Source organism: Myxocyprinus asiaticus, chromosome 8 (assembly GCF_019703515.2).
Source record: "Myxocyprinus asiaticus isolate MX2 ecotype Aquarium Trade chromosome 8, UBuf_Myxa_2, whole genome shotgun sequence".
In the NCBI taxonomy this organism is placed as follows: domain Eukaryota; kingdom Metazoa; phylum Chordata; class Actinopteri; order Cypriniformes; family Catostomidae; genus Myxocyprinus; species Myxocyprinus asiaticus.
The window spans coordinates 28,199,830-28,218,563 of NC_059351.1; the positions used below are offsets into that span (position 1 = coordinate 28,199,830).

Here is an 18,734-nt window from a genome sequence, read left to right on the forward strand (position 1 = left end):
CCTATGTTATTCTCCAGACACCACTCAGGCTTCCAGCCATTCAGTGACACTAATCATCTATAAACCTTGTCACCATGATGAGCAGGGAGGGGGCCAGAGCATATTACAGTGTCTGACATTGTTTTTGCAAATTCACATACCTCTTTAAAATTATCTCTAGTGATCTCCGACTGGCGAAGCCTGACATCATTAGTGCTGACATGAATAACAATTTTAGAAAATCTACGTTTAGCATTAGCCAGCACTTGTAAATTTGATCTGATGTCAGACGCTCTGGCACCTGAAATGCATTTAACAATAATGGCTGGAATCTCTATTTCCATGTTCCTTACAATAGAATCACCAATTATTAGGGCTCTTTCAACATGATACTCAGTGGGTGCATCACTGAGTGGGGAGAATCGATTGGAAACCCTAACAGGAATGGGAGAGTGGTGTCGCTATGCTGAGCGAGTATGCCGCCGAGCCGTCACCCAAACGGCCTGCTGCGGGGGCTCTAGAGCCAGAACCAAAGTGTGTGTGTGTGTTGCTTGCTGTTCTGCCAGCATCCAAAACAGTATCTACCGGCTTCTCTTTCTCACTGACCTCCACTAGCGTTTGGATGCGTGTCTCTAACTCATTAACCTTCTCCATCAACTTCACTATTTCCTTACATTTAGCACATGTAAATCCCTCACTGCTGACGGAAGAAGCTATTGTAAACACGTGACATGCAATGCAGGAAGAAATAATATGAGCGGATGCCATGACTTACCGCAATTGATTGTTGTTGTTGGTTGTTCCAGAGCGGTGAATGTTTGAGATCGATGTGAATCCCTCATGCAATTGTTTGCTGTTATGGTTGTTCTTGATAAGTGGTGCTTTGAGATTGATGCAATAATCCGTGTAACACAGAGGGGAAATACGGGTGCGCGCTGTAAAATTTGCACAGTTTAATCTCGGTAAAAATAGAAAGTGGATGCACGTGGAAAATGCACGCAGTTGAATCACGATAGGACTGGGGGGACACCCAATGAGTGCTGAAAAATGGCAGATGTTAAGGATTAAAAGCTGAAAACAGATAGATAAGCAATGCTAAAAAAAAAAGCTAGCAGGCTTCAAACACAGACTCGAGCTAGGCGCCAGCAGCAACAGGTAAAATACAGATGAAACAGTAGAAAAGCAGATAAACCCGAAACACGTGGTAAAATGATAAAGGATAAAACGATGAACATATGAGAATAAGAATAAGCAATGCTAAGCAGGCTAGCAGGCTACAAACACTCATGCAGCGTGCCGTCAGCAACAGGAACAGGAAGTCCATTTTCAATGCCCTTAAAAAGTGGTAAATTGACTTTATTTTTCCCTGTCTGCTGCCTTTGACATCACAACTGATGCATCACTAAAGGAATAGTTCACCCAAAAATTATAATTTTCTCATTGTTTACACACCCTTATGCTGTCTCAAACTCAAATGACTTTGTTTCTTCTGTGGAACACAAAGATATTTTGCTGGAGATATGATGTGAATATTTCACTCCAGTACAAGTCAAGGTGGTCTAACACGTCCAAGCTACAAAAAGGACATAAAAGTAGTTTAAGAGACTCAAGTAGTTTAATCCTTGTCTTCTGAAGCAATACTATCAGTTTTGGGTGAGAAACAGACAAAAATCATTTTCAAAAAAACCTTTTTCATTAAAAATTTTTAGTCTGCTCATGCTTCAAGCTAGAGGAAGTGTGAACAAGCTTCAAATCATGATCGCGCCTAGGAGACTGCAATCTCTAGATTTATACGAGTTTGAGAAGGCATAAAGGTGGGTAAATGATGAGAAATTAACAAATTAAGTTTAAAAAATCACGCTGAAAACAAAGGGATCATTAAAAATTTCCACGAAATCCCGGACACGAGTCCCCATTTTCACGACCAGCTCGTAAGCCACGACAGAAGCGAAAGTATAATTTATATATATATAAAAATAAGTAATTACATAAAATTAATTGTAAAAAAAAAAAAAAAAAAAACAATAACCAAAATAACAAGTGTCTGATTGGGAGAAAAAATTATGTGTATCTATATTGTGTGTATTATATACTGTACAGTGTATGTTATTATTTGTATATTGTGTTGTGTGTAATTATGTGTATATTAGACTTTAAATTGTGTTGTGTTAATCTGATGTTTATTGTAAATTGGTATATGTCTCATCACTGTCACAACTGCTATGTTGATCGGAACTGCACCCAAGAATTTCACACACCATTGCACTTGTGTATATGGCTGTGTGACAGTAAAAGTGATTTGATTTGATTTGATTTGATTTGATTTGAACTAATGAGCAGACTCATCAACTCGACTACTGCCAATCTGTAAAAAAAAAAAAAAACCTACAATCCATAGAGGGGATTGGAACAATTATCATTTTTGGGTGAACTTTTCATTTAAAATAGTTGCTAGTAAAAGGTTTATAATTGGTGCCATCAACCAGTCAGCCTTGTTTTAGGATGTAATTTTACTGCAGCTCCAGAGTAATACGTCAAGGCATTTATGGTTAAGTTGTTCGGCTCAAAAGACCCTGTGTCTGTTACTGAGTGCCCATGTGCAAAAATGTCAGAATTCAAAAATCACACACTTCTGGGGTTCCATGTAGCAGCCAAGCAACTACCATTGATATAAATGGGAATGCTAAATGATAGCTCACTCTAGGTATTATATCCGTCATTGATATCAGAGCATCTAGTTAAAAACAAAAAACACTTTGTAACAATTTCTATCCTCATGCAGTCACTATTCACTGAGAATGACCATACTGTGTGACCAACAGACTCCATTTATCATTGTATATGGTTGTTCTGTTCTATTCACATTATTGTTTTATTTTCTATTTGATTCACCATGGGTATGAGAACAACATCAGCTTCCAGTGGCAGCGTTCAGATTAACTGAAAATGTTTAGAATGTCATTGTTATACTAAAGCAATGCTAGTTGGCTAGGATATATGTAAATGTATTTATATGTACATGCACTTATTTCATATTCACTCTCTAAAATCAGCAGTTAATTAAAAAGAACAGTTTCAGAGAGCAGTGCATTGAATATCCCTGGTGAGACAGAAAGGGCAGGTGGAAATGTGCTATCGATCTGTTGATCTCTGCTTCTCAGACCCTGAAGGGCAAACTCCACAAACTTGCTCTAGAGGGCTCAGAGGATGACAGGCCCAACGCTGACGAGGCATGCGATAAAGTGCAGAGTCTGTTGCAAAGAGTGGAGGAAGCTCTTCATGACATCATTGCTTTGTGTCAGAGGAACTCACACGGCCTCAACCAGCAGCAGAGAGAGGTGTGTTTGTGTGTGCGTGAGTGTTATCTGGGAAGTGTGTAGTTTCAGCATCCTGATCTGTTTTTCAAGATCACAATATATTGATCTGTTAATTCCTAGTTTTACTTTTCTCTATCTTTGTTTGTGTCTCTGTGTGTAAATCAGTTATTTTTTTTCTCATAAAAAGGATACATTTATTTACACTATAAATTGTAAAATTACATGTGCATTTTGATATTTTTTAAATTTTTTGTTCCCCACCACTCATTATTTTGTATACATTAGTCATACAGAAACAAATAGTTATAGTTAACATATCACACATGTAATATTATTAGTTATGGAATATAAAAGTTAAATGCACAAATGTTATGTAGAATCACTCTAAACAGTTGGTAATCAAACATCTAAGATTTCAGGCAGATTTTTCAAACCATCAATATATTAGATTACAAAGCCCCATTTTGACACATGAGAAGACTCTGTAATTGTGTATTTTATTTTCTAGAGATGCAAAAACTATGAAGGTAAAATAGTGCCTAAATGATTTGCACGTGCAGAGTAAGATTTGTAAAAGCGTAAATTAAGTTACAAGCATGATAGAAAAATTTGCATGCACAGAGTAAAATTTGTGAAAGCATAAATCAAATTGCATGCGTAAAAATAAATTGCATGCACAGAACATTTTGTAAAAGTATAAATCAAGTTGCAAATATTAGCAATACTTTAATGCTTTGCATAAGTGTAATTCATGTGCTGTGAATCTGTAATTGCATATTAACACGAGGTAAATTTGGTGTGTATTCGTTTTTTTCGCGCTTACACTTTTGCCACTGTTTTTGTGCCTAAACATGGCCAAAAACATTGCAAACCTCCAATCAGAGGACTCAAGATGGCGCCGAGTATGGCTGCTGCGTTGCGAGCTTCGACACAACATAGCAATGGTTTGTTTGTTTTGTTTACAATTCTTATGTTTTTTGTCTTGGATGTTGTCTGCCTTATTGTCTACGACAGACAAACACTTTTGGACATTGGTTCAGCGATCTCACACCGTAAACCGGACTTCACATTCCTCAAAGCCGACCCGCTGTTTACAAACACGCAAGCGGAGCCCTTTGTCTGGGCAGCACAGCCGCGGAAACGCAGGAGGAAAAGGGGAAACAGAGCCGGCGTTCTCATCAGAGTAAGACGCCGCGCAAATCGACCCCCGCTACCCACTATTCTATTGGCAAATGTTCAGTCTCTGGATAACAAGCTCTGCGAGCTGAAAGCGCGGATCTCTTTCCAACGAGAGACGAGGGACTGCTGCATTATCTGCCTTACGGAAACTTGGATGTCTGCGGAGATTCCAGACTCAGCCATTGAACCCACGGGGTTCTCCATGCTCCGAGCGGACAGAGCGAAAGACCTCTCAGGTAAAACTAGAGGAGGTGGTGTATGTTTTATGATCAACAAATCCTGGTGTGATCAGAGGAACGTACATTCCATCAAGTCTTTCTGTTCTCCTGATCTGGAATTTCTTATGCTTCTGTGTCGACCATTCTGGCTACCGAGGGAATTCACAGCGGTCATTATCACTGCTGTGTACATCCCCCCACAAGCCGACACAGACCGGGCACTCAAGGAACTGTATGGGAGTATAAGTGAGCAGGAAACCGCGCACCCTGAGGCCACGTTCATTGTGACCGGGGACTTTAATAAAGCCAGTTTAAAATCAGTCGCACCAAAATATCACCAGCACATTAGTTTCAACACACGAGGGGACCGGGTTTTGGACCATTGCTACTCTCCGTTCCCGGATGGCTACAAATCCCTCCCCCACCCACCATTTGGCAAATCGGACCACTCTTCCATTCTGCTTCTGCCCGCTTACAGGCAGAAATTGAAACAGGAAGCACCCACCCTCAGAACAATCCAGTGCTGGTCGGACCAATCAGACTCTACGCTACAAGACTGTTTTGATCGCACGGACTGGGAGATGTTCCGGTCCGCCTCTGATGACGACATCGAGCTTTACGCTGATAGCGTAATGCGTTTCATCAGAACGTGTGTAGAGGAAGTGATTCCGACCAGAACTGTGCGAATCTATCCGAATCAGAAGCCGTGGATCAATAGCGATGTTCGCGCGGCACTTAATGTGCAGACCTCCGCTTTTAATTCCGGGAACGCGGAGGAGCATAAACAAGCCAGTTATGCCCTCCGAAAAACTATCAAAACAGCAAAACGCCAGTACAGGAGCAAGATTGAAGGACAGTTTAACACCACCAACTCTAGAAGCATGTGGCAGGGAATTAACATCATCACGGACTTTAAAGGGAATAAAAACTCCGCCATGAACACCGCTGCCTCTCTACCGGATGAGCTAAATACTTTTTATGCTCGTTTCGAGGGAACTAACACCGCCCTCGCGGAGAGAGCTCTCACGGCCGAAGCTACAGAGGTTAGTTCACTCTCCGTCTCTGTAGCGGATGTAACCCGATCCTTCCGACGGGTGAATATCCGCAAAGCCGCGGGTCCAGACGGCATTCCGGGCCACGTCATCAGAGCGTGCGCGAACCAGCTGGCTGGTGTTTTTACGGACATTTTCAACCTTTCCCTCTCTTTGTCTGTAGTCCCCACATGCTTTAAAACATCCACCATTGTGCCTGTTCCAAAACAATCGAAAATAACTTGTTTAAATGACTGGCGTCCTGTTGCTTTGACCCCCATCATCAGCAAATGTTTTGAGAGACTAATCAGAGATTACATCTGCTCTGTATTACCACTCAATCTTGACCCGCTGCAGTTTGCATACTGCAACAACCGTTCCACTGATGATGCCATTGCATCTACAATACACACTGCTCTCTCCCACCTGGAAAAAAAGAACACTTATGTGAGAATGTTGTTTGTAGACTACAGCTCAGCATTCAACACCATAGTGCCCTCCAAGCTAGATGAGAAACTCCGGGCTCTGGGCTTAAACAGCTCGCTGTGCAGCTGGATCCTGGACTTCCTGTCAAGCAGACGCCAGGTGGTTAGAACAGGCAGCAACATCTCATCACTGACCCTCAACACTGGAGCCCCGCAGGGCTGTGTTCTCAGCCCACTACTGTATTCCTTGTACACACATGACTGTGTGGCAACACATAACTCCAATGCCATCATTAAGTTTGCTGATGACATGACGGTGGTAGGTCTGATCACTGACAATGATGAAACAGCCTACAGAGAGGAGGTGCACACTCTGACACACTGGTGTCAGGAGCACAACCTCTCCCTCAACGTCAGTAAGACAAAGGAGCTTGTGGTGGACTTCAGAAGAAAAGACAGAGAACACAGTCCAATCACCATCAATGGAGCACCAGTGGAGAGAGTCAGCAGCTTCAAGTTCCTGGGTGTCCACATCACTGAGGAACTCACATGGTCCGTCCACACTGAAGTCGTTGTGAAGAAGGCTCATCAGCGCCTCTTCTTCCTGAGACGGCTGAGGAAGTTTGGAATGAACCGCCACATCCTCACACGGTTCTACACCTGCACTGTGGAGAGCATCCTGACTGGCTGTATCTCCGCCTGGTACGGCAATAGCACCGCCCACAACTGCAAAGCACTGCAAAGGGTGGTGCGAACTGCCAGACACATCATCGGAGGTGAGCTTCCCTCCCTCCAGGAAATATATACAAGGCGGTGTGTGAAAAAAGCTCGGAGGATCATCAGAGACTCCAGCCACCCGAGCCATGGGCTGTTCTCACTGCTACCATCAGGTAGGCGGTATCGCAGCATCAGGACCCGCACCAGCCGACTCCATGATAGCTTCTTCCCCCAAGCAATCAGACTTCTGAACTCTTGATCTCCCACGATCAAAATACATCAGCCCTGCACTTTATTACTCTCTTATCTCACACCGGACTGTCATAAATTATATTACTGTTATATATTATGTCTCTCTTAACAACTGACTATCAACCGACAGCCTGAATGTCAATACAGTACAATACTGTACATTCTATATATATATATATATATATATATATATATATACTTTTTTCATATATATTTTAATTTTTATTGAATAATGTGTATCTATATAGTATCTATATAGTAAAAAAACAAACAAAAAAAAACAGCATATTGTATACTGTACAGTGTATGTTATTATTTGTATATTGTTGAGTGTAATTATGTGTATAACAGATGTTTAAATTGTGTTGTGTTAATTTGATGTTTTAAGTTGTGTAATTATGTATAACAGATGTTTAAATTGTGTTGTGTTAATTTGATGTTTTAAGTTGAGTGTAATTATGTATAACAGATGTTTAATTATGTATAACAGATGTTTAAATTGCGTTGTGTTAATTTGATGTTATTGTAAATTGGTATATGTCTCATCACTGTCACGACTGCTATGTTGATCGGAACTGCACCCAAGAATTTCACATACCATTGCACTTGTGTATATGGCTGTGTGACAATAAAGTGATTTGATTTGATTGATTTGACTTTTGCCACTGTTTTTGTGCCTAAACATGGCCAAAAACATTGCAAACCTCCAATCAGTGATATGCAAGCAAAGAAAGGGTGTCATGAACAGCAAAACAGATTGACCGCATAGAATCAGTCTGTATGTGTAAAATAGGGGTGTAACAGTTCTCGGTAAAAAAAAAAAAACTGTACGGTTTGCCACCCACGGTTCGGTAAGCATTGGCACCGCGGTTCACCTCAAGTTTATTGACGCATCTGGAGCACAAGGTTTTGCAAAGAAAATAAAGTGTCAAATACACATGCCCAGTTACAACCTCCGCTAATGCACCTGAATGGATCTGTAGATGGATACACTCCGCCTGTGTTTCACGTGGGTCAACTTGATGACATCACTGTTCTGCAAGCATTGTGTGTAGGTGAAAATGACAAGTGGAGAAAACAACCCGCTGATCAAGAAGCCCCCTGCGTTATTCAGGTCTCCTGTCTGGAAGCATTTTCTTTTTGCATTTTCAAAAAACATTTACAAAACAGGCACTGTTTGCAGACATCGCTCGACGTGAGTGGTAAATGGTAAATACTGAACCGTACCGAAACCGTGACCCTAAAACTATAATATAAACCGAACCATGAGAAATCTTAACTGTTTCACCCCTAGTGTAAAATAAATTACTGCAAACGTGTAAATTACTTGTGTTTGTGGCATAAATATTTTCCAGAAATAATCCGATATACACTGTTCCGTCTTCTCTTTGTTGCACTCACACTTTTGGCACAAATTTCTCACTGAAAAGAGTTTTGCAAGCACAGTGGGGAAGGTGGGTCTACCTGCTTCTATTAACCAACCAAATGACGTTTTCGTTGACCAAATGCTCTGACTTGATTGGTTTAATAAAGTGACTGTCTTGAATCCCGTCTTTGTTGTTCCTCCCGCTCACCACCAGAGATCTCATCACCTGGGGATTGACTTTAACTCTCTGGACTCCATTTCCCATAATCCCTGTAATTGTCACTGATTACTTGCTCAGCTGTTTCTCATTTACTCAGCTATTTAAGTCTCACTCTCATTGACATTTCTGAGCGTTTTTTGAGTTTATTGTTTTTCCTGTGTATGATCCTGGACTGTTTACCCTGTTTTGACACGTTGCTGCCTTCCTACTATTACTGCCTTGTTTACCTGGATATAACCTGTGATTGTCTGCCGCCTGCCCTGACCTCTTGCCTGTTTATTGACTACCTCTCTGGATTAATGTTGCTGGTGATTGACCCTTGCCTATCTGTATTACTACGTTTATTGTTATTAAAGCTGCACATGGATCTCAAATCTATTGACTCATCATTACAGTGACAGACCGCTTCTTCTTCATATGGCTTAGCGCCGTTCCTCTGGGTATCTCTCCTCTTTTAATTATTAAACTGAAATATTAATACATACACAATTTAATTATATTTAGTATTAATTATCATTGGCAAGGCAATTTGGTGAATAGATGGAATTAGCTGGTATCACAGAACTCTTGAAAACAGATGAATAAAGTAAGACAACAAAACTTTGTGAACAGATAGATAGATAGTTTACTTATATCATTTTGTTTTTTAGAATGAGTTCAATGATACCAGCAAGTTCCATCCATCCATCCATCCATCCATCCACCCATTCACCATGCCATTGATAATTGAAAGTAATTAAAATATAATTAAAATAATGAACAAAATAAAGAAACATTTGAACACCAGATTGAGATTTATATCAATAAATGGTTACAGCTTAACTTTACACTCGCAATAAAAGAACGTATATGTATTAATATTTCAGTTTAATATTTAAGAGAGGAAAAATACCCAGAGGAATGACGCTGAGCCATATGAAGAAGAAGCGGTCTGTCACTTTATTAATTCCAATCAGGTCAGAGTAAACTATCATGTCAACGAAAACCTAATTTGATTGGTTGATAGAAGCTGGTAGACCCGCCTCTCCCCTTGCATTTGCAAAACTATTCTCAGTGAGAAATTTGTGCCAAAAGTGTTAGCGCAACAAAGGGAAGACGGAACAGCGTATATCGGATTATTTCTGGAAAATATTTATGCCACAAACACAAGTAATTTACACGCAGTAGTTTATTTTACACATACAGACTGATTCTACATGGTCAATCCGTTTAGCTGTTCATGATACCCTTTCTTTGCTTGCATATCACAGATTGCAGGTTTGCAATGTTTTTGGCCATGTTTAGGAGCAAAAACAGTGCCAAAAGTGTAAGCGTGAAAAAAGCAAAAAAGTCAGAAGAATACACACCAAATTTACTTTGTGTTAATACACAATTACAGATTCACAACACATGAATTACACTTATGCAAAGCATTAAAGTATTGCTAATATTTTTTTCTTATTCTTGCAACTTGATTTACACCTTTACAAAACGTTCTGTGCACATGCAATTTATTTTTATGCGTGCAATTTGATTTATGCTTTCACAAATCTTGCTGTAAGCGAAGCTACATGAGGGAAGGAGGACACTGGGACAGGGTTCTTCAGGTCTCATGTGAGCTTTTAATCACAAACTTTGGGTTTGCGGAGCCTGCGGAATGTCGGGGATCTGGACCACCGTCCCCAGCTCCATCACAGGGCATTGATCCCGGAAGTGTTCCCGGATCCCCGCAACTCCAGCGGGCCGGCCCAGGCGCCAAGCCCCCACCTGCGTCGGCGGACACTTCCACCTGAAGGGGAGAGCGGCGGTGCACTGTCGATGCTGTGGGCAGTGCAAACCCCCACGTGTGGGGTTCTGGCTTCGGTGGGGGACTTCCCTGGACAGCAGCGGGATGAGCCTGGCCGCCCATTGGCATGCTCAAAGAGGTCTATGAACACCTTGGGGTCATCTGCTGCCCCGATCTTCTGAAGCATGGGCGGGGGCGTGGGGGATGTGGTGTCCGGGGTCGTGGCTGGGGCTTTCTCCTGGCTGTGGAGGCTCCGGATCTGCTTGAGCTCGTAGAATCTTGAAGAAACGACGATCCTGGTCTAGTCTCAGTTCAAGCAGGGATTGTTGATGGGATTGGTGTAGGCTGGCGAGGGACTTGAGGATTTCTGCCAACGACGGGGACTCCATGGGGCGTACTTCCTCCAACTCGATTGTATTCCTGGGTTTTGGCACCAGTGTAAGCGAAGCCACTCAGAATGAGGGAAGGAGGACACTGGGACAGGGTGCTTCAGGTCTCAGGTGAGCGTTTTAATCACAAACTTTGGGTTAACACAGTCACAACTGGCACCGTAAGTTCTTCAGCTTCACAAACTCTTTAGCATCACAGGCTCCTAGTCACAGCCCCTTAATCATCACACAGTCTTTATCACAATTCTTTAACATCACAGCTCAGTAGCTTCACCGTGAGACTCTCGTGCCAGACTCTCTCTCCCTCTCTGCTGGTGGCGTGGCTGCTTATATGCCGCTCTCCCCATGCTCACTGGAATTAGAGACAGGTGTTTGACATAATCTAGCTCAGGTGCAAGCGCCCTTACCGCTTTCTCTCTCCAGATGGATGCTTGACCACGCCCCTGCTGCCACACTTACTCTGTGCATACAAATCATTTAGGCACTATTTTACCTTTACTTACTATTAGATTTATAAGCCATAAAGAATTCAATCTTTTCTGTCATTCTCAGGCTCTGTGGTTTCCTCTCCTGGAGGCAATGATGTCACCACAGAAACTACTCAAAGGTCCTGACGCCAGACACACTTCAGATGGTGAGACAAACACAAACAAGCTCTAAATTAAAAAGCAAAAAACAGTTTAAGTTGATCTAAAGTGACAATAGCTGAGGGCTCAGTCGTTAGTGTGGTCCTAATTGTTTTCCCCTCCATTCTTAGCATTAAAAGAGCTTACCATGAAGGTCTTAAACAGCATGTCCAGTTTGATCACCCCACCTGCCATCATTCAGCGTATACTGCAGGTGAACAGATCATTTTGTTGTTTAAAACAGCTTTCAAAGGTCTTATAACTAGGATGTTTTTATGCTGGACCTTTACTAACACCATCCATTGTATGCATGTGCAGAGACTGGTCTGTGTTCCAAGTGTGTTCCATTTTGTTGTTGTACATAAGAGATGTGTGTTTTGTTTTGTTTTTTCGTTGGCTGTCTGGTTAGGGGATCAGTTTGGAAAAATGTAAAGCTATTTGTCTTGACAATTGGGTAACGGGCTCAAGCTTAAATCCTATGGTTCCTACCTGCCTAAAATCACTAAGAATGAATAGTGAATGCTGATAGTGTTGTTTATGTGCATACACTGAATGCAATGTTTTCACTAAAGGACTATAGGACACAAATCAGACAATGCCACAAATACACCACAACAATTTCTGCTGAATGCAATTTGTACAGCTTAAATCCCAACCTTGCAGGCCAGTTCTGAGTGCTACGTTGTGAAGGAAGCAGCAGACTTCCATGATTTGTCATTTTTTACTGAGACTGTACAACATCGGTTCACCACTGTAATCCAAGCACCTGAATCGACTCTTTAAAATGCAGAAAGTGCACTCTACTGTGCAACTGGTATACTGTATGCCCAGTTATAATGGCCTTCTCCATAATTTGGTGAAATACTGCTTTTATGATTGCTAGAAAATGTACAGATGTCTCTTAAACAAACAAAACAAAACATTTTTAAACAAAATTCTTTCATTTATTGCCTGATTTCTGGTGGTTGGTTATAGCATAATGTTTAATTGTGATGGGCAAATAGCGCTGGCCTTTTTGAGTAAGGCTTAAACCTTATTAAGCCTAATTTACATTAAAGAAAGGACTCAAAAGAGGCCTGTTCTTGTTGCTTAACAAAAATGACTATTAATTTAAGGCAGATGCTATTTGCACCCTGGTGCAAATAAAGGTATATGCTATTTACACCCCAGTGCAAATAGTGGCAGATATTATTTGCACCCCAACCCTGGTGCAAATAATGGTAGATACTAATTGCATGTTGGTGCAAATAGTGTCAGATTCTATTTGCACCCATATTTAACTACTAACATACAGTATGGGAATCACTGCAGTGTGTTTGTTATGTTTATTTAAAGTCTAACAGACACCAGATTAACCCCCTAAACATAACCCTAACCTTACCTGAGAAAAAATAACCTTGGTTTTACTACATGGTTTCACCATGGTATTTTGTTGTACAGTAAATTTACAGTAATCACAAGATTAACCATGGTTACTATATTACCACCATATTACTGTAGTAACACCATGGTTAATTGCATTAAAACTATGGTTTCTGCCAAAAAACATGGTTACTACAATAGTGCTATATTAATACAGTGATGCAATCTAATATTAAATTAGCACCTGCCACTTGCCAAATGTGAGTATTTGATGCTCAGTGGCGGGTAATTTTGCTCATCTACCTGCCATTGTGCCAGGCGACCTGTAAGTCTTCTCAGAATGACAAATGACAAGAAATGACGTTATACACAAAAATGTGCGCTTGAAGAAGCACACTTGATTATATTTTGAAGAACAGACGAAAGAAAATCTGTTGATGCACGTGTCTGATTCGCCGTGTGTTCAGAGTTTTATTGGCAGAACATGTGCATATGGCAAGTTCTCACTATTTCTTCTCTGTCAGTCATCTGGGAACAATTTGCAAGAATAGTGTTGTCTATATGATCTAATTTTTGGATGCAACAATTTTGGGACAAAAGGTGAATTGTCATACAGTATGTGTCATAATTCAGTACAACTTCAAAAATGGTTCTTGAACAAGAAGTTTCTCTTCTATGTTTGTCTGCTCTTTTGAATGTTGCAAAATTATCATTATGATAATAATAATAATATCCTGGTATTATACATATATATGAAAAATCAAAGTGGCTGGTAAAAAATCAAAGTGTCTGGGAAAATTGGGCATTCACCTGTCACTATGGCTGGTGGGCAAAAAAGTTAATTTCATACCCTGTTAGTGAGTATGGTGGTATGGCAGTGGGGGCGTGGTCAAGCATCTCTCCGGAGAGAGAGAAAGCGGTAAGGGCCCTTACATCTGAGCTAAATTATGTCTAACACCTGTCTCTAATTTCAGTGAGCACGGGGAGAGCGGCATAAATAGACACACCGCAAATAGAAGAGGGAGAGAGACTGGGCACGACAGACCTGAACCAGAGCAAAGATTTTTTATTACAAGTAATGAGAGTTTATTTTATGAAGCGGTGTGTGATAGTGGTTTAACTTAGTGCATAACGTGAGACTGTAAATTGTGCTGCAAAGAGAGAAAATAAATCCTTACCTAAACAAGGAAAGCTGCTTCTCGCCTCCTCCTTTACACTGGTGCCGAAACCCGGGATTGAAGTTTGGGTCAAAGATGGATGGAAGTCGTCCCGTAGAGTCCTCCCAGTTGGCGGAGATCCTCCAAGCCCTCGCCAGCCTACATCAGAGCCACCAACAGACACTGCTTGAGCTCCGACAAGTACAAGACCGCCGGTTTGTCGAGCTCCTGCACGCTTAAGCCGAGGACCGGCAGGCGATCCGGAGCCTCCTCAGCCAGGAGGTGTCCTCAGCCGCGACCCCGGGCATTCCCACGCCATTACCCCCGCCAGCTTTACAGAAAATGGGGGCGGCGGACGACCCTGAGGCCTTCCTGGATTTGTTTGAGCGGACCGCCGAGATCTGAGGCTGGCCGCTCGGCCAATGCGGCTCAACAACTGCCAGCGACGAGCCTCCTGGCCTACGGAGATTTAAAAAGAGCCATCTTGCAATGGGTTGGTCGCACTCCGGAGGAAAGTCGTCAACTCTTCCGGAGCTTGAAGTTGGAGAGCTCCAACCGCCCGTTTGCCTTTGCCCAGCGGCTCCGTGACGCCTGCCGAAGATGGCTGCTAGCGGGGTACCGCGACGTCGATGGAGTTATCAACCAGGTGGTACTGAAACAATTCACAGATCGACTGCCAAATGGGACGGCGGAGTGGGTCCAGTGCCACCGCCCGGCGTCATTGGAGGAAGCTGTCCGACTTGCGGAGGACCACATGGTGGCGATCCCGAGGGCAGAAGAGCCCTCCTACATCTTCTCTCCTTCCTCTGTTTCTTCCCCCTCCCCTCTCTCCTCTCATTCTGCTCTCTCTCCAGGTCCCGTTCCTGCCCCACGCAGACGAGGAGGACTTCAGCCCCTGAGACCAGTTCCCCGGGTGTGGGAGGCGACACCTTCCCCTACTTCAGTGCCCCGCTGCTCTCCCCCTCAGGGGGGGGGGCGCTCGCCGACGCAAGTGCGGGCGTAGTGCCTTGGCCGGCCTGCTGGAGGTGCGGAGACCCAAGCCACTTCCGAGATCAGTGCCCTCTGATGGAGCTGGGGACGGTGGTGCGGGTCTCTGACCTCCCACAGGCTGCCCCCGACCGGCCCGGAGCGTACCGGATACCGGTAAGTGTCAAGGGGGGTACTCACCAAGCGTTGGTGGACACCGGTTGTAATCAAACCACTATCCACCAATGCCTGGTTCAACCCGAGGCATTGGTCACAACTAAAACGGTGAAGGTGAAATGTGTACACGGGGATATTCACAAGTATCCGGTGGTGACCCTAACAATTAAATTCCGGGGGAAAAAGCATAGAGTGGAGGCCGCGGTTAGTTCCCGCCTCACCCATCCGCTGATTTTGGGGACTGATTGGCCTGATTTTAGAGTTTTATTAAAGGGAATTTGCGCGGATGGGTCCTGTATGAAAATAGGGAGATGTGTGATGTGCGGTGCTCTGGCAGGGGAGGCGGAGCCGGGGCCATCCTCGACAGCTCCACGTCATAATGACGAGAGATGGGGAGAGGCTGCAGCCCCTCCCCTTCTCAGGGAATTCCCTGACAGGGATTTCCCTTTGGAGTAGTCGCGAGACGAAACCCTCAAACACGCCTTTGACCAAGTGAGAGTCATCGATGGTCAACGACTCCAGCCTGACATCGCCCTTTCATACCCCTATTTTGCAATTATAAATGAGCGGTTGTATAGAGTGACGCAGGACGCTCAGACTAAAGAGGATACAACCTAGCTTTTGATTCCAAGGAGCTGTCAGGAAATGGTATTCCAGGCGGCTCATTATAATCCCATGGCGGGTCGCTTAGGAGAAAGGAAGACACTGAACCGTCTAATAGCCCGTTTCTATTGGCCGCATGTCCGCAGGTGGTGTGCGGCATGCCGCGAATGCCAGCTGGTTAACCCACCGGCCACCCCAAAAGCACCATTGTGCCCTCTCCCTCTGATCAAGGTCCCCTTTGAGACAATTGGAATGGACCTCGTCGGGCCATTAGAACGGTCAGCACGCGGACATCGCTTTGTATTGGTCCTAGTGGACTATGCAACGCGATATCCGGAAGCAGTGCCTCTTCGCAACATCTCAGCACGCAGTGTTGCGGAGGCACTCTTCAAAATAATCTCCCGGGTGGGGATTCCAAAAGAAATCCTCACCGATCAGGGCACAATGTTTATGTCACAGACACTACGCGAACTGTACGAGTTGTTAAATATTAAATCGATTCGCACCAGCGTGTACCATCCTCAAACGGATGGCCTGGTGGAACGATTTAATAAAACCCTCAAAAACATGATTCGTAAGTTCGTGCATGATGATGCTAGAAATTGGGATAAATGGCTCGACTCCCTGTTATTTGCAGTACGAGAGGTCCCGCAAGCCTCCACTGGCTTCTCCCCATTCGAGCTTCTGTATGGGCGACGCCCACGCGGTGTGTTTGATGTATTGCGAGAAGCCTGGGAGGAGGGACCTTCAAACAGTAAAAATGAAATTCAGTACGTTCTTGATCTTCGAGCAAATCTCCACACTTTGGGACAGCTAACACAGGAGAATTTGCTCCAAGCTCAAGAACGAGAGCGCCGACTGTATGACAGGGGAACTCAGCTAAGGGAATTTGCACCGGGAGATAAAGTGCTTGTATTGCTTCCCACATCGAGCTCTAAATTACTCGCCAAGTGGCAAGGACCCTTTGAGGTCACACGATGAGTGGGAAATCTTGATTATGAGGTTAAACGAGCCAATAGAGGGGGCGCACGTCAAATATACCACCTCAGTCTCCTGAAATTGTGGAGGGAGGCGGTTCCCGTGACGTTGGTTACGGTAGTTCCCGAGAAGGCGGAGCTCAGTCCGGAGGTGAGTTCAAAACATAAACAGTTCACCCCGGTCATTTGCGGAGACCACCTCTCACCGAGCCAACTCGCGGAGGTTGCTAGGTTGCAACAGGAGTTTGCAGATGTGTTCTCCCCTCTACCGGGACGTACAAACCTCATCCATCACCACATCGAGACCGAGCTGGGGGTCGTGGTACGTAGCCGCCCCATCGACTACCCGAACACAAGAAGAAAATCATTCGGGAAGAATTGGATGTGATGCTTGATATGGGGTTAATAGAAGAATACCACAGCGATTGGTCCAGCCCAGTTGTTCTAGTGCCTAAGAGCGACGGGTCTGTGTGATTCTGTGTGGATTATAGAAAAGTCAACGCGGTGTCTAAATTTGATGCGTATCCAATGCCTCGCGTTGATGAGTTGCTCGATCGGTTGGGCACTGCTCGTTTTTATTTGACATTGGATTTGACGAAGGGTTATTGGCAGATCCCCTTGACACCAATTTCCCGTGAGAAAACCGCCTTCTCCACACCGTTTGGATTACACCAATTTGTGACACTTCCGTTCGGTTTGTTTGGGGCCCCGGCTACGTTTCAGCGTCTCATGGACCGAATCCTCAGACCGCATTCAGCTTACGCCGCTGCCTATTTAGATGACATCATCATTTATAGCAATGATTGGCAGCAGCATATGCAAAATCTGAGGGCGGTTCTGAGATCGCTGCGCCAAGCGGGACTCACAGCGAACCCGAAGAAGTGCGCGATTGGACGGGTGGAGGTACGGTATCTGGGATTCCACTTGGGCCACGGGCAGGTGCGTCCCCAAATTGACAAGACAGCGGCGATTGCGACCTGCCCGAGACCCAAGACCAAAAAGGGGGTGAGACAGTTCCTGGGGCTGGCTGGCTATTATAGAAGGTTCGTACCTAATTATTCGGACGTCACCAGCCTGCTGACTGATCTCACTAAAAAGGAAGCTCCAGATCCGGTCCAGTGGATGGGGCAGTGTCAGTGGGCGTTCACGCAAGTTAAAGCTGCACTTTGCGGGGGGGCGCTTTTACATTCACCTGACTTCTCTCTCCCTTTTGTTTTACAGACAGATGCTTCAGACAGGGGGCTGGGGGCCGTACTCTCGCAGGTGGTGGAGGGGGAGGAGCGCCCGGTGCTGTACATTAGCCGTAAGCTCTCGTTAAGGGAAACTAAGTACAGCACCATGGAAAAGGAGTGTCTCGCCATCAAGTGGGCGGTCCTCACTCTCCGATACTACCTGCTGGGGCGGGCCTTCACCCTCTGCTCGGATCACACCCCACTCCAGTGGCTCCACCGCATGAAAGATACTAATGCCCGGATCTCCCGTTGGTATCTGGCTCTTCAGCCGTTTAAGTTCAAGGTGGTCCACAGACCGGGGGCGCAGATGGCTGTCGCCGACTTCCTTTCCAGGAATGGGGGTGGAGTGGTAGGCAGGCCGGATGCCGCCCCGGCCTGAGTCGGGCGGTGGGGATATGTGGCAGTGGGGGCGTGGTCAAGCATCTCTCCGGAGAGAGAGAAAGCGGTAAGGGCACTTACACCTGAGCTAAATTATGTCTAACACCTGTCTCTAATTTCAGTGAGCACGGGGAGAGCGGCATAAATAGACACACCGCAAATAGAAGAGGGAGAGAGACTGGGCACGACAGACCCGAACCAGAGCAAAGATTTTTTATTACAAGTAATGAGAGTTTATTTTGTGAAGCGGTGTGTGATAGTGGTTTAACTTAGTGCATAACGTGAGACTGTAAATTGTGCTGCAAAGAGAGAAAATAAATCCTTACCTAAACAAGGAAAGCTGCTTCTCGCCTCCTCCTTTACAGGTGGTTTTCATAGTGGGTATGTTTGCTGCGGTA

General features: G+C 44.4%; 2 protein-coding genes across 2 annotated transcripts in view; both read left to right on the forward strand.

Annotated features, from left to right (window-relative positions):
* The window catches only part of LOC127444918 (uncharacterized), a 239,234-nt gene that overhangs the window by 107,227 nt on the left and 113,273 nt on the right, over positions 1–18,734 (forward strand). The gene's annotated exons all lie outside the window — the stretch shown is intronic.
* Positions 1–18,734, forward strand: part of LOC127444745 (vacuolar protein sorting-associated protein 8 homolog) — a 151,736-nt gene that overhangs the window by 60,935 nt on the left and 72,067 nt on the right. Inside the window, exons 3-5 of the mRNA XM_051704307.1 lie at positions 3,141–3,317; positions 11,411–11,492; positions 11,616–11,698. Of these exons, the coding sequence (XP_051560267.1) occupies positions 3,141–3,317; positions 11,411–11,492; positions 11,616–11,698 (342 nt within the window). The remainder of the gene's footprint in view (positions 1–3,140; positions 3,318–11,410; positions 11,493–11,615; positions 11,699–18,734) is intronic.